The sequence below is a fragment of the Rhinopithecus bieti genome, unplaced genomic scaffold, assembly GCF_001698545.2.
Source record: "Rhinopithecus bieti isolate Rb0 unplaced genomic scaffold, ASM169854v2 scaffold_19459, whole genome shotgun sequence".
NCBI classification, from domain to species: domain Eukaryota; kingdom Metazoa; phylum Chordata; class Mammalia; order Primates; family Cercopithecidae; genus Rhinopithecus; species Rhinopithecus bieti.
In genome coordinates, this window is record NW_016809864.1 from 112,722 (window position 1) to 129,521 (window position 16,800).

The following is a 16,800-nucleotide window of genomic DNA, read 5'->3' on the forward strand; positions in this document are numbered from 1 at the left end:
AAAAAAAAAAAAAAAAAAAAAAAAAAAAAAAAAAAAAATACTTGTACTCCTTCAGCTCTAGTTTCTGAGTTTAAAGTAACAATGCAAAGCATCCCCCACATAGGAGATTGAGTATAGAGTGAATCTGCCATCTGCCCAAGTTTTCTAAGATGGATGTTACAATTATTATATGGCTTCCAGAAAACAATTTGTACAATTTATGGTCACGAATGGTTTCCATTTTCTCTTTTTTTTTTCGCTATTATATTTTAAAAGATTGAAAAAGAAAGAAAACAACCCATTTTGTACTCTGATTAATAGATGGAGGGAGAGAAAGTCAGCTAGGCATCAACCATTGTCTCCAACCATTATCATCTGCATTTGCACTCATGGTCTGTCCAAAATGACAGTATATGTTGATTAAAAGACCTCGATGGAAACAAACAAAAATCCCAACCCCATGGCTAAACTGTAAAGTCATCAACAATGGATCTTTTCTGGTATCTATGAAAGTGGAAGACACAAATATTCTATGGCTCAGCAGCTGCAGTCTTTGGTGTATACCAAGAGAAATTCACTCACTCATTAATGAAAGAAGCGTTATTCATAGTAGCCCCAAAACAGGACATTACCCAAATGTCCAACAAGATTAGGAGAGAGACATCCATGTGTGGTGTGTTCCAACAATGAGAATGAAAGCACTGAAATTACATGCAACAATCTTGCAAACACAATGTTGAGCCAAAGAAGACAAAAAAGAAAAGAGTGTGGCTTTATTTCTATGTTAAAATAGCAGGCACCAAGAATCTACAGCTTTAGAAGTGCAGGAGGCGGGTGGAAGATATTGACTGAAAGAGGGTGTGGGGTGGGGTTCCAGGGATTGATGACCTGGATGATCGGTTTCTACAAAGCCATAATGCAGCATATTTAATATTTGTGAATTTTCTGCATTTTTGTTATACTTCAAAAGTTTAAAGAAATCATTCCAAGCCAGAATGAGCACTGGGGAATGAGTTTTCAGAAATCATAGACTCGGCTTCTAAATAAATGCTCTCCCAGCCCCTGCTGAGATGCCAAAGAGATTCCAAAGGCACAGACTGAAAGCGCAGAATGCTCACAGCCAAAATGACCAGGATTTCTATGCAGAAATCCGGGCTTTGATGCTTCAGAGGGGCCTCTGTCTCCCCCTACCAGACACAAAGCCAGCAGCAAGGCCTTCACAATGGGCTTGCAGAATAGCCGGAGAGGAGGTTATTTATTAAGCTGCAAGGAGAATACACCTGCAGTCACGTTTCCATGCAGGAATCTGTGACAACTGAAATGCCCCGTATGAGCTAATTTTCTGGATAATCAAAATCCCCTCATTAAACAACTCTGTTATTGAAAATAAAATCATTTTTATTGAATTTAATCCTTTCTAAAATGGATTTCATGCATTCCCGACTTTTCGGAAGAGTCCACGGAATAGAATTTAATCTTTACAATAAATAACAACACTCACATTTAGGTACTGTCTATTTCCCATCCAAAATGCTTTCCATCAGATTTTCTCTCTTAGGTCCTATTATTATTCCCATCTTAGGTATGAGGCTATGAAGCATGAGAAACTCTCTCTCTGAAGTCTAAACTCCTAACCCCTGTGCTATCTTTTCTTTACAGCTTCAGCTATGGAGTCTGTGTTACACTCCACAATGCCAACAGACACACAGGAATGCTAGCTGTAACTTGAATGATTTGAGTTCTCATTGCTTTTCTCCCATCTTTGCTTTCTCTTTCATCAATATTATACAGTTAGTTTTTTCATAAAGCTCCTACTAGCAAGCTACTGCTCAGCACTCCCAGAAAACCTCCTACCTAAAATCAGATAAAAATCTTTGTTTTCACTACTTTAAACTCTCAGCCTTCTTGGATCTTTCTATTTGGTTAAAATATCCTATGGAGTTGGACAAACTTCTTTATCAGTCTAAGATACCCCTCTGTTTCTGTGCATTTCAAAGCATCCTGGATTTGCTTTTTCTTAACCCAACTCAGAAGGAAACCTGGGATGCTCATTAGATTAACAAAAACAGCCCTCAACTGGGGCCCATCTGGACCACAGTCACTCTCCAGAAATACAACAATGGGAGCAGATAAGAACTGAGGCATGCCAAGAGTCAGTTTCTCTAAGGTTTATCACCCGCAGACCTGTGGAGAAAAGGAAACTGCCATCCTTACCCCGTTTTCAGGCTGACCAAGGCATCCTCTACTCCCTTCTGGTTAAATTTGGTCATGTACTGATGCATGTAGGGATAGTTATTCCGAATGTTTCTCTCCGTGCTTCCATTAGGCACTGTCCCAAATCGAAAAGGTGGGGAATAGTCATGAGGTCTCTGAAACTGGAGAGGGAACGAGAAAGGAAGAGAGAGAGCAGGAAAAGAAGGGAGGAGAGGGAGGAGAGAACAAATAAGAAATCAGTGATCATTTCGTCTGGTGTTAGGAGTTAAACACATGCATTAGGGCAGGATGACAATAAAATGTTACTTTTTGGTCTTTCTTTCTACTTAATCACATCTTCAGTCGGTCTGTGAGCTCCAGGAGGGTGGACCCAGCATCTGTTTTCTTCTGTACTATTGCTCAGGTCCTAGCACAGGGCCTGGCTGGGTGCTCCATAGATACTTGTTGAGTTGAACTTTTCAGTGCCATTATAGAGACTAGCACAGTGTTAGGCACACAGTCAGTGCTTAGAAATGCTGAATGAGCTGAACTTAAGGTAATACCTTAGTCCAGCCCATTTATCCGCTTCATGATGAAATTTTCTGTGATCTCCACCAATCACTCCCTTCTCTAAACTCCATTTATAATTACCTTCACCTCACCCAGAAAATGACTATATGTTACCACTCATTCATTCTCCACTTACTCAGTCATTCATTCACTCCTGCAGGCACTATTTATCTAGTGCCTAATATTCCGCAGGCATAATTGCCAGTGCATGGCAGGTTCCATGAATACTTGTTGAGCCAGAGTCCCTGTTGATCTTTAGCTTTCAGGGATGCCCAGCACTCAGCTCTCAAGCCCCCCAGAAAGGCCTGTAGTCCATGCATCACCAGTCTTCCCCGATGGACTGGATGATTCTGTCTGTCTACCACTTCAATGTTTCAGGTGACTCAATCAGAGTCGAAGTCAAGAAAACTGGATCTGAGTTCCAGAAATACAGCTAAACACTAGAGATGGCACCGGGCTGTGGTTATAAGTGGGAGCTCGAACTGGCTGGTTGGAAAATCAGATTCTATCACACACAAGCTGCAGAACCCTAGATAACACATTCACTTCATGCTGCCTCCATTTATTTTCCATCTGTAGAATTGGGGGCCACCAGGAAGATCTCAACATACGTTTGTCAAGTAACTGGAATAGCGTCTGGACCACAGGAAGCATTCAAAAATAAATTTATGATTACCTTTTGTTATTGTCATTATGAGTGAAAAAGGAACCTGAACCTCACTTTTCTATGAAATATTGAATTCTGGAACTAGAAAGTAATAACAACAATGACTAACAGTTTTTGGGAACCTCGTCGGGTCCAGCACTATGCCAAGAACTTTACAAACATCAGGTCATTTAATCCTTACAAAACCATGCCAGGTGGTTAATCTTAGAGGCCCCTTCTTGCAGATGAGAAAACTGAGGCTCAGAGAGGTTGTGTGACTGATTTAAAATTATGTAACTACCAAGCAGTGGCCCAGAATTCAAACCTGGATGCGTCTGACCGCAGGCGGAGGTCTTAACTCTATCGTTCCTCAGAGACCATTGCTAGCGACTCTCTCCTCATCTAGACATAAAGATTTAAAGACCCCAGGAGGGGAAGAACACCCAGAAAATCAGTGTCAGAACCAGGACCACAATGCAGCAGACAGTCTCTCTAACTTCCAGACCAGTGTCTCTTCCATGGAACCAAGAACTGCCAGGGTAAGCATCCAGATTTACCCAACAGTCAGACCAGCTAGAAACATTATTCTTTTTTCCAGACTCACACCTCATTTCACCGTTAATTAAAATTTTCAGTTGAAAATCGTTTTCCCTAAATTAGGCATGCCGCTACCTAATAAGCAGTCATAACTGGATTTGGGAGAAGTGGCCATTCATTGGACAAATGAGATCCTCCTGCCAGGGCGTGCCTTGTCCTGGGAGTATGTGCGTCCATGTGTGCATGTGTGTGTAGGTGAACAGGAAAATGCTTTTTGCAGTCACTCTGCCAAACAGTGCCTTAACTCATCACCAAAAGTTTAAAAGGCCAAGTCTAGGCTCATCCTCATGGCAGCCGCCTGCTTGGGAGGAGAGAGGGAATAATGCTGTTCATAAATCTCATTGTAGCAGCCGTTCCCAATCTCCAGAGACATCCGGAGATGGCCTATTTGACTAAATGCCTTCCACTTCACTCCCCATCTGTTGCAGAGGAGCTGCATAGGTCTTTAAAAATTCACTTTCTTCCCTGCCTCTGGGTTGCGCAGTGAGAGAGACAGATATTCAGTCTCTGTGATGGTTTCCGCGCTTCTCTGGCCTGGATAGTACCATCACCCACACAAAATTCAGCCTGACACCAAGCTCCAGAAATCTTTTCCACTAGACTAAAGACTGTCAAACTTTTTAAAGCATGACTCACAATACGTTTCCCATCACCACTCCATACACACGCACAAAATTTCACAGAACTCATTCTTTCTGTGATGTACTCTGAGGTTATCCATTATGTTCTATTTTTTAAAAAATCTCTGCAATCCTTAGACTAATTTCATGGCTCACTAAAGAGTCATGACCTACAGCATGAAAACAGTGAGGGGCAAGGATGGCTCAACTCTTAAGTCCCAGGGTCAACATCCAGGACACACTCCGGGCTTCCTATGAGAATGATTCCTAGCAAGACTTTCTCCCAGAGAGTTCCACGTGCAAGCAGAAAGAAACCAATATGGGCTTTAGCAAAGGAAGAGGAAGGACACAGGTCTTCATCGTCAGCAAGACCACAGAACAATGTAATCACAGTATCCGAGGTCAAGAGGAACTCCCCTGGCTTCTCTGCAGGGTTCCCTTGCTGTGTAGGTTAATTGGTTTCACCTGGCTTTGGACTTAGAGGAGACAAGTTCAGGTTCTCATCTGCTGCTTAGAAACTGCACCATTTGGAGCAACCATTTAAGCTCCTGAGCCACAACTTCTCTATCTGTAAATTGGAGATTGCTTTTGCAACAAATCTTAAAGTGCCTGAAAGAACACCTGGCATCCTCTAATGCTTGGGATAGATCACCTGTTGTTACCCACGCATCATTTCAGCCAAACAATGAAGCCAGGCTCCTTACAGTTTGGAGAACAGAGGATTATTTTCTAATTTTTTTTCCATCCAATATGGAGGCATGTCTGAAGGTCATGCGAGTGACTAAAACATGGCAAGCATTTGATGATGGAGGAGGTAGAGAGGCAACACTTGGAGATAAAATTTCCAGAAAAATGCAGCAATTAACCAAGACATTTTTTCTTTTTTTTTATGAACCAAAAGCTACACATTTATTAAAAATATCTATCTGTCTTCTGTGCCTGTAAATAAGGGACATCTGGCAACTGGAGCCCCTATTTCTAGTACAGTCTTCTGTTGGTGAAGTCCCACGTGCTTCTTGATGTGAGCAGCAAGCAGGTGTGTCCTTGAGCAGAGAGAGGATGAGCTGGGAGGAGGCCTGGCTGCCTGGACTGGGGCCACTTAGCAGCAGCAGCACAGTGCCCAGAGACAGCACGGCTCCTTGAGAACACATTCCTGGGCTCATCCACTGAGAGAAGTTCCCTCAATTCCCTCCATTGGTTGTCACAAAAGACCAACTCAGTGCAATAACATTTCAGGCCCCAGAAGCCAAGAATGGTTCGAGTCAGGCGATGATGAAGATGATGGAAGGAGTAGGAGGAGAAGGGAGGCAAAGAGAAAGGAGAGGGGGAGGAATGAGAGGGGGGAGTGGAAAGGAGGAGGGTAGAAGAAGGAAATAACACATTACAGGATCATCTACCATGTGCCAGGCATGGTGTGAGGATTATTTCTAATCCTCCTATCAACCTTGCCAGAAAGGAGATAATGTCTTCTCTTTTACAGGAAATTAAGCCTAGGGGGATATTGACATACAGAAGGCCAATCATATGGCAAGGGCAGGATTTGAACCCAGGTCCATTTGACCCCAAACATGATGTTGCTCTTTCCACAACATAAATCTGCCTCCCAGAGATGGATTTCCTCTATCAGAGTAATTCCCAACATTTTGGAAAGCATCCCTATCAACATTGTAATTTTCTCTTAATAATTCCTAGGGAAGCATCTTACCCATGAATTCACCTATTTATAATTTCAGTCCCAGCTCATCTGAGCGCACCATGGGCTCCAATACGATTCTTCACAGCAAGGACTAATGGCTTAAAAGCATTGTAAACCTGAGTTGTTACACAGGTATTCATGATAAACAAAAAACAAAAAACCAACCACAGTGTACAATAAATTGATTCAATATAGATTTTTTATTTTGCAGACTTTCTTGGTGTATCTTCTATTAATCTTCTGGGAGCATTTAGCTTATTTACTCCAGGAATTTTGCTGTTTATCTCATTGTATCAAACATTTAATTAAAAGAGCTATCAACTTGCCTCTAATGCTTTGAGCATGGAAACTGAGCTGTGTCTCTTGAGGATATGGTGTCTGTTACCGGGTGTTTCCAAGTCAGTGAAGGTCAGTCAAATTATCAGTGGTTTTAATTAGTTTTCCCACAAGTGGTCATGTTATTTAGACCCAAAACTATGTAGAGAGGATTTTCCCCATCTTGCCTTTGAAAATAGCAACAAAAAGCAAAATATGCTGCCAATCACTTTCTTGAAAAATCCTCTCTTCCAGGACATGGCTTCCCGCTGCTTCCACTATACCTCCCATCACCTCTAGGAATTGCACTTTTGATCCCATAAGGCGACGGAGTTGCATAATAGCACTTTGCGTCTGCAGAGGGATTCATATGCTACAAGGCACATTTACATATGTGGCTTTCTTTCATCCTCACTGCAACTGTGACTCCCAAATGTATAGAGCAGACAAAGCAGGCACCGTGAGGCAACATGGCTTTAAAAGCATTATATGGCTGGCGAGTGGCAGAGAGGAAACAGGCAGAGAGGAAACGCAACTTTTCTGACTCTAAACGCAGTGCGTTATCTGCTGCCTCTGAGATACCACCTGCTTTAAGCGGGGATCTTACAGTAGCTGACCCCAAGTGAAGGATTTGGGGGTGAGCATGATTTACTAGTAAAGGGTTCCAGGAGAAGTCAGCAGGGGAGCAGGATAGTTAGGAAAGACTGGAGAACAGGGAGAAACCGAAGGTCTGATTTAAGGTCAAGTCTCCATCTTAGTCCAGTTCTGCAGGGAGCTCCAGAGGGTGTGATTCGTACCTTAAAGTTTCTCCTGCTTCAAAGTGAGGGAATAGCTGGGCCTTTGTATTCTCACACCGATTAGTCTTTGGTTACAGGTGACCACAAAGACTGAGGGAACTTAAATTGCCAGGCATTTACCATTCCGGTGCCCCAAGGCAAAGGTCCGCTGGGGATCCCTGAAGTGAGGCTTTGTCAGCAAAGCATGGAAAGGTAGGGCTGGGCACACAGGGCTGCAAAAGGGATCCCGGGAGATCCAGGTGGGGTATGCACAGTGTCCAGTATACCATTCACCCAGCAAGTATTCATTCACCCAACAAGAATGTCCTGAGCACCTCCTAAGTGCAAAACAACTCTGTCAAACTACATTCCTGAGGTTCTCTTCCCCCAGACAATTTTAGTCTCATCAGCTGTATCTACTTTATTATACTTATTCCTGCCCCAAATTTCCAAATTTGTTTCTTCCCTGATGTTTACTTGTGTACTGTTTATTTTTTCCTACTAGAATTTACGTTTCTTGGGAACCTGAGCTCATTCTGCCAAGTTTATTACAGTGCCAGGAAAGACTTCCCTGAGGAGGTCATGTCTTCCCTAAGGCCTGAAATTCCAGGAGGAGCCAACCATGAGAAGATTGGGGAAGAACATTCTAGGCAGAGGGCATAAGAGGCACAAGGACACTGAGCTGAAAATCAACTTAGTGACAGGGATGGAGCAAGAGGAAGGCAATGTGGGCGCAGGTGAGATAACACAGGGCTTTGTGTGCCATGGTCAGTAGAGCGACCCTTACTCAAGCCTCAATCAGAAACCATCAGAGAGAGGCGAGCCACTCTCATGCCTCTGTGGAAATGATTCCATCTTTAACCCCAACCCCTCATCAGCTCTCTTGACAAGATTCTTTCAATCACAGTGTGTACCATGGATAAGCTGTAAAAGCTTTCCATGGATTGATTTTTCTATTCAGCAGTTTGTTGATGAATGCCAAAAGGATATATGTAGACTTATGTCAACCAGATATGTTAGTGAGGTTTTATAATGAGAGACAAATTATCCCCCCACACACGGAACAGAAAATCTTTGCGGTGCTGCAATCTCAACACTTGCTGAGCTTAGCAAGTCAGAATGTTTCCCGAACTAAAGTCTCAATAGCAAGTCAGGATGTTTCCTGAACTAAAGTCTCAATAGGAGGATGCACCCAGTTTACCTCTTTTCTTCCTCAATGTGCATTTCTGAATAGCTACTCAAACCCTGCAACCCTTGTTACATTTCATTTCAGTGGAGAATGAGAGAGCAGGTGTTTTTACTCCTGTCTTACTGCTGTGGGAAGTACAGCCCCATGAGGGAAGATTAGCGATATATCTGAGTAGAAGGAACCAGTGGGAAATTAAAAATAAAAAAAAAGAAAACCTCTCTGCTCCTTTTGTGTGCCTTGAAGACATTTCAGGTGAGTCAGAAGCGCTGACGCTGAGACTGATTTGGCTGTATGGAAAAGAGGAGCTGTCAGACAACTTTATCTCTGGGTAGGGCTTAGAGATGACTTTTTTTCATGTCATAGATGAGGTACTCACAGCCTACAGTGCTCCTTCACCCCAATTTCTTCTCATCCAGGCAAATGGGCCTTCGTCAACATCACACTTTCGAAAGGATGAATTTCAACCTAAGCACTTGAGTCACAGGCCATTCACGAGCATCATCAGAAAGATCATATAAACAGGAAACACGACCACTCGGGGAAACCATGCTTCCAAATTCGATCTGGAATCTTTTAGCTCTAGGAAAGCTAAGCTTAAGGTTGTGTTTCAAAAACTATAAGAAAGATGCCAATTTGAGTTAAAGGGAAAAAAACCTTCTGGTTTTTGTGTATTAGAGTTGATGGATCTCAATGAGAGGCACCCGGATCTCTTCCTCCTGAAAGGAGAGCAGTTAAGACCAACCCTCAGATAGAGATGAAAGCAAGGTGGCCTTACCTTTTTGTCACTGAGGCCAGTCACTTGGTCCACAAATTCCTCCTGGATCATGAAAGCAGCCAGATTGGCTGTGTAGCTGGCCAGGAATATAACAGCAAAGAAGGCCCATACGGATACCATGATCTTGCTGGTGGTCCCTTTAGGATTCTGCACAGGCACGGAGTTATTGAACACCAGGCCCCAAAGAAGCCATATAGCTTTTCCAATTGTAAAAGAAGGCCCATGGGGTGCTGCAGATGACAAAAAGGACATTCTCAGCATTTTCTGAAAAAAAACATCTATTTGTATGTGTATGAGAACCATGCAGCAGCCACCAGCAACACTGAAGGTTGCCGGAAGATGGAATTATATCATAGCTGTGTCCTGTGATTGCCCTAGAACCACAATAACTTATTTTTTCTTTAAAAATTAGCATTCTTCTCACATTTCTATCCAACTGGATTTTTGCCACATTTCTTTAAAAAAAGAAAGGAAACGAAAATGCTTATGCAAAATGGAGGTTTGAATAAGAAGTAGTGTTATGACCTGTTTTAAATTTGGATTTGATTCCCATGTGAGGAAACCAACCTTCTTAATAAGCATAAAGAGAGCCTGACAAAAATGTGTGCATGGGGACTGCTTCCAAATTCATCGGATGTGCTATCGTATAGGAACCATGCAATTTAGCAGGACTGATGTTTGGTATTCTAATCCGATTGTCCCTAGCAATTGCTCCTGTTCAAACTCAGATGTAAAGTGTGCACAACATAAGAATTAAACCAAACTAAAACCCTCTCCAAATGGAGACATTAAGGACTGGAACAATAGATCTTAATTCTTCCAACACTTCACAGATGGAAGACATTTCATTGCAGGGGCATCGAAAACGAACACTGATGTCATATCACAGCACTTTTTCCAGTATATCCTCGCAATAGCTATGCAGCCCTTTTAAGATTCTTAAATGTTCCTTGCAACAGACTTAACTAAAGAGACAGAACAACATGCCAAAATTCATGGAGATGGGACATATGCAGGCTGTAAAACACACATATTAGGGTTTTCAAGTCTTTGTTTTGCACGAGGAAAAGAAATCAATTTATGCCCTCACTTCATAGGGAAGAAGATTTTCCTTTAACAGGAGGTTAACTTTTGTGTCATTTAAGTAAATGAAGGTATGAAAAAATGATCTACTCAGATGTCACCTGGCAATGCAAGCAGAGTGGGCAATAAATAAAGTGGCAGAAGCAAATTCACATTAATGGAAGTTACAAAGTGCTGGGCAGGAAGCCTAGGAAAAGCAAGCTCTCTGCACGTTGGAGGCCAAACCCAGGCTACAGCAGTACTTATAATATCCACGACACAACCCATTAAAGAGAATGTAGTTAATTCTCATATTCTCAATCTCTCCTCTTTCTATTTGGCTAGTTTTATGATCTTCTGGGCTTATTCTCAAGAGGCAGGAAATTCTTGGGGGAAACTTAGAGTTAATCCTGTCAACTTTATGAACTGCTTAATTTTTTTAGGGATGCACGTTGATCAGAAATGACAGCTACTTGGGAATCAGATGTAGGCAGTTCAGATAGATCGGTCCAAGACTTCTAGGAATTCTTGATTCATGAATACTATTACTGGGCCATATAACTTTTCCCATAAAGTGCAGTGAAATGTAACAGAAAACCATTTTGTACAAAAAAACAAGAAACTGTCATTTCCCGAGAGCTGCCACAGCAGATGAGCTGGGAACAGAGCCTGGAGAGAATGGAAGGGCTGAGGAGTTTGCACAACTGATGCCGTCCTTTACAATAGTCTTTCTGGCATGCTTCAGTCAAAGGAGAACGTATTGCACAGGATGGGCTGTGGGTCGTTTTCACCTTCCAAAGTGCAACTCAGATTTACCTGCTTATCTGTATTTTCATTGTTCTTGACCAGTTCCAAGTCACTGCAATCCTTTCTCTTGGAAAAAGTGACACTTTCTTAACTGTTCTCCCCGTCCCTGCTTCCAACTGTCGTCCCCACACACTATCTGGATAGAGCAGCCCCAGTGGCTTTTTTGCTCTGTACATGTATGTCCTCTCTCCCCCCCTTTTTTTTTTTTTCTTTTTTTTTTTGAGATGGAGACTTGCTCTGTCACTCAGGCTGCAGTGCAGTGGCACAATCTCGGCTCACTGCAGCCTCCACTTCCCGGGTTCAAGGGATTCTCCTGTGTCAGCCTCCCGAGCAGCTGGGACTACAGGAGCATACCACCACGCCCAGCTAATTTTTGTATTTTTAGTAGAGATGCGGTTTTGCCATATTGGCCAGGCTGGTCTCGAACTTCTTACCTCAAGTGATCTGCCGACCTCAGCCTCCCAAAGTGCTGGGATTCCAGGCATGAGCTACTGTGCCTGGCCTCCTCCATTGTATTTTGAAGGAAGTCTGACATGCTTACCATGGTCAATTGCCTATCTCTCTGATTTCGTCTTATACTATTGTCTCCCTCATTCACTGATGTCTTTTTATTTTATTTTTTAAGAGAGACAGGGTCTTGCTCTGCTGACTAGGCTAGAGTGCAGTGGTGTGATCATAGCTCACTGCAACCTCAATCTTCTGAGCTCAAGTAATTCTCCTACTTCAGCCTTCTGAGTAGCTGGGACTACAGGCACACATCATCATGCCTGGCTTACTTATTGATTGATTGATGGATTGATTGTAGAAATGAGGTCTTGCTATGTTATCCAGGCTGGTCTCAAACTCCTGACCTCAGGCAATCCTCCTACCTTGGCCTCAAAAAGCCTTGAGATAACAAGCATGAGCCTCGGCCTTTTTCTGTTCCTTGAACACCTCAAGATTAATTTCAGCCTTTCTGCTTGCTGTTCCTTTTACATGAAATGATTGTAACTGTTTTTCACAGATACAATCGTATGTCACCCTTCAGGTCCTAGCTCAATGAACATCCTTTCCCACTGACCATCTTATCTAACGTAGTGTCTGCACCCCATCACTATCATGTTACTATGTTTTCTTCTTCTTCTTCTTGGTATTTATTATAATCTGTGATTATTAATTTGTGTGTCTACATGTTATTTTCACAACTAAATTCTAAACTCCCTGAAAGAAAATCTCTATTTGATTTACCACATTATCTCTGGCAGCAGTATAGTGCCTCCTGGCACATAGTACCCATTTGATAAATATTCATCAGATAAATGTGTAAATTCACAACAGCACAAGCCCTGATTATGCAAATGTAAAGGACTACTGTATCACAGTAAAGTCACTCACAGAAACGTCTCAGATTCCACCCTGTTGGAAATCTTCTTAGTGGTTAAGTTACCCTTTAAATGAAGGCCTGCACTCTCCCATTAAACACAACAACATTATTTATAGCATTGTTTAGTATTTGGTTGATTGAAGATGGTTTATGTGGTAATCACCACTCTTCAATGGTGAGGAAGAAGTTGAAAGATTTCAATAAAACCAGGTTCCTAATAGATTCCCACGCCCTGTTGACTGTTTCCAACATTAAAACATCCAAGTAAAAAGAATATGTATCAATCACATTAAAGTGCTCTGCTTCTGGGGGGATATGAGACTTCAAGTTCCATCCTCTACCATATCAAGTCGTTTTTTGGGAAAGATATTTGGTCCTGACACTTTTCTGATAACACCCACTTAGAAGGTAGTGCCCACTGAGGAAAGCCCACTCAAAATGGCATAATGTGTATGACATAAACCCTGGCTAGAGTAGGGTTCTTTTAATGAGTTATAGCCAACGAACGCCTCCCAATTTTATTTCCTATCTACCGATTGTCCCTTTATCAACTACAGTGCACTAAGATCAATGCACTTGGTCTTAGCACACTTAATTTCCTCTTGGCACCACCGAGAGGAAAATATAACTCTAGGGGGAAAGATATCACTTCATAGTTATATTTATTGTCAAACTAATGTAAATTGATTCAGTAGTTTGAGGAATGCTCTTAAACTAGATTTTATAAAGTCATTTTCTTTGCATAGACTGAAGTTGAAACCCATGACAATTTTAGCATTTCTTTTGACATGCATCTTTTAAATTAATTGCCAGAAAAGCTTCTTCAAATCTGCTTTCCCAACAAATTGAACATCAGTGGTTTCCACCTAACAACTATCGACTTCAGGTGATAACAAGATTAAAATATTTCATTCTGTTTTATCCTTCAGTCGAAGGACATAAACCATACTTTTCTGGCATTACAAGTAATATCAGTGACCAAACACCATTCGTACAATGGTACACCAATGCAGTATATTCTTTTCTGTGTGTGTGTGATGGAGTCTCGCTCTGTCACTCAGGCTGGAGTGCAGTGGCACAATCTCAACTCACTGCAACCTCTGCCTCCTGGTTTCAAGCGATTCTCCTGCCTCAGTCTCCCGAGTAGCTAGTATTACAGGTGTGTGCCACCATGCCCAGCAAATTTTTGTATTTTTAGTAGAGATGGGTTTTATCATACTGGTCAGGCTAGTTCTGAACTTCTGACCTCGTGATCCACCCACCTCGGCCTCCCAAAGTGCTGGGATTACAGGCGTCAGCCACCACGCCTGGTCTAGAGTAATGTATTCTAAACCTGAAATGTTCATTAAAGGTAAATGAAATTGCATCAACATTGAATCATGCTCATGAAGGTATCCTTACCTTTCCCTTTGGCTAAGTTTCTGTTGTATCCAACAGGGCTGAAGTATTCAAAGACAAAAACAGCTATGGCAGAAACAATGAGCAGCATCACAAACATCATCACCCAGACAGAGGCGCTGAATGGTTCTGCAAATAAACAGATGGAGGAATGGAAAAGTGGTCAATTATCTCTTCCTCACTTCCAGCAGGAAGCGCAGACATCCATTTGCAGGCTCACCAAAAATATTTTCTCTAATTTGAATCTGATCCTTCAAAAGAAGCTAATCGTTTTTTATTTTTATTTTTATTTTTTAGATGTAGTTTCACTCACTGTGTCACACAGGCTGGAGTGCAGTGGTACAATTTCAGCTCGCTGCAACCTCTACCCCCAAATTCAAGCAATTCTCCTGCCTCAGCCTTCCGAGTAGCTGGGACTACAGGCATATGCCACCACACCTGGCTAATTTTTGTATTTTTAGTTGAGACAGGGTTTAGCCATGTTGCCCAGGCTGGTCTTGAACTCCTGATCTCAGGTGATCTGCCCACCTCGGCCTCCCAAAGTGCTGGGATTATAGGCATGAGCCACTGCTCCTGGCCAGCCAGTCATTTTTTATTCATCAATTTAAATCATTTTTTATTCTACAAAATATTTGAGGTATAAGATTGCATATAATATAATAAAAATAGACAAGAGCATAGGACATTTTACAAATTAGGTCAAGGATAATCAGAAGAAAAAAGAGTGATAAGAAAGAGGGAGCAAGTTAGAATGCAGATAGACTGACCATAGGTTCCTTCACAATTATAGAACCATCCAGGGGGCTAAAGCTAGGAAGAAAAAAAGAAGACTAGGCCCTAATAGTTAACCATAGGCTCCTGCAAATTGTTGTGGTTTTTATTTTTATTTTCATTTTTATTTTTTCATGCTAGAAAGATGATATGCAGGGAATTCTGAAAATAAAGGGGAGAATTATAACCTGTTGGAAAAGAATCATAAAATCATGGATGACAGAAATATTGGAAAGTTATAATCTACCACACTCTCCATTTCACCTTCTGCCTCAGACAGATGAGATTGCTATGCTTTATTAATCTTGTTGATGTTGGTAGCAGCCTTAAACGCAATTGAAAGTCAATTGAGAATATTATCTTCACATGATAATTCAATAAAAAAAGCATCACTTAAAGGGTAGAGGTAATAAAATAGTAGATGGATAGATGGTTATTTCCACTTAAAGTAGTTTTCATCAGCTCATTTGCATGTAACTTAAGCAGTAGGTGGATGCGTCAGAAGGGCAGGCCAAGTCATAAGGCTCTAAGTCTTATAACACTCTAGAAAGGTAAGAAATATTATGTAAAATAAGATTTCTATTCAACTTTATTGAGGATATGAAAATTAGCTGACTGAAGCCATTTTATTTATGCAAATGTAAAGGACTACTGTATCACAGTAAAGTCACTCACAGAAACGTCTCAGATTCCACCCTGTTGGAAATCTTCTTAGTGGTTAAGTTAAGTTAAGATTTGCTACAAATCAAGAGAAAATAAATTTTTAAAATGAATACATCTCCACCTGAATGTATCATGGGGAAGAAACTGCCTATAGACACCAATGAACTTAAAACCCTTTTCCTCATAAGCAAATATTTTCTGAGGGTTAAATTAAGTCCGATAATACCTCTTGAATAGTAAACATATTATTTAAAATTGTTTTCCTAATGAAGCTACTTATAATAATAAAGAACTAGGTTGATAGCAGGCCACTTTCTTATTAGAGTATGACTACTTAACACAGAAGTCATCACAAAATCCAATTTAATGAGCTTAATGTATAACAAGAAACTAATATGTCTGAACTTAACTTTGGCTATATTGGATAATTTAAAAGCTGTAAGGAATGCTTTCTAATGCAGTTTGATAGTGCAAATATATTAAAAACAACAGGTAACACAACTTAAGTAACACAAGATGTGCTCCAAGAAATCAAGGAGACTGCAACTGAAATTTATTTTAAATTTAGCTTGAGTAATAAACAATATTATGTCCCTGAAATAACAGCACTTTAATACTGAGTTGTATCCAAAAAGGAAATTAGATAAATAAATGATTAGGAGATTTAAAAGTACTTCATATTCAAGAATAGAGATAAAATAATTCTCTGAGTTGCATAGTGTGTCTTATCGGAGGAAGATCATTTTGACGAGTAAATGGGTATATACATGAAAGTGTTTGTTCGTGTGTGAGGCACACAATACATGACAATATATTGAGTGGAATAGCTGTTTGATTTCAGTATTAAAGCCAGAAATACTGGGGCAACAATACGCTGTCCATGGTTCTGAAAAGGGCATGATGGTTTTTGAAAAAGCACATTTATTAATCTGGTAACTTCTATTTCTCTGCAGGCTGTGAAAACATTATTTTTAAACATTAGAAGGGACCATAACTGAATTATCCTATGTGCATGCAAGAAACTGTAAACCTGCAGTGAACTTTTTTCGGCAGGTGCATACTTGTCACTAACACACCAGTCAGAAAATCAGGCGGAAACTGATGAAGCAACTGATCCCAGATGTCTCGCCACTTGGAACTGACCACATCTGTTCCTTAACTTGTGAGCACAGCACAGATATGCTGCAGTACTATGGTTTTAGTAAAGTAAGTATGTATGACTGCCCCGAAATGTTGCTATTCAAAGATACCACACACGTGAATGCATGCGTGCAGACACACGCTCCAAAACAAAGAAAAACATGAGAACATCGTTAAAGCCATGTCTACAGTGTCTAAGGAGTGACCCAGAAACAGTTTAAATAACTCTCTATTACATCC

General features: G+C 41.1%; 1 protein-coding gene across 2 annotated transcripts in view; it reads right to left on the reverse strand.

The window, feature by feature from the left end:
* GRIN2A (glutamate ionotropic receptor NMDA type subunit 2A) overlaps positions 1-16,800 on the reverse strand; it is a 443,108-nt gene that overhangs the window by 71,250 nt on the left and 355,058 nt on the right. For both annotated transcript variants that reach the window (XM_017890721.1, XM_017890720.1), the window contains exons 9-11: positions 13,990-14,115; positions 9,357-9,586; positions 2,194-2,354 (exon numbers count right to left, since the gene is read on the reverse strand). In XM_017890721.1, the coding sequence (XP_017746210.1) occupies positions 2,194-2,354; positions 9,357-9,586; positions 13,990-14,115 (517 nt within the window). The remainder of the gene's footprint in view (positions 1-2,193; positions 2,355-9,356; positions 9,587-13,989; positions 14,116-16,800) is intronic.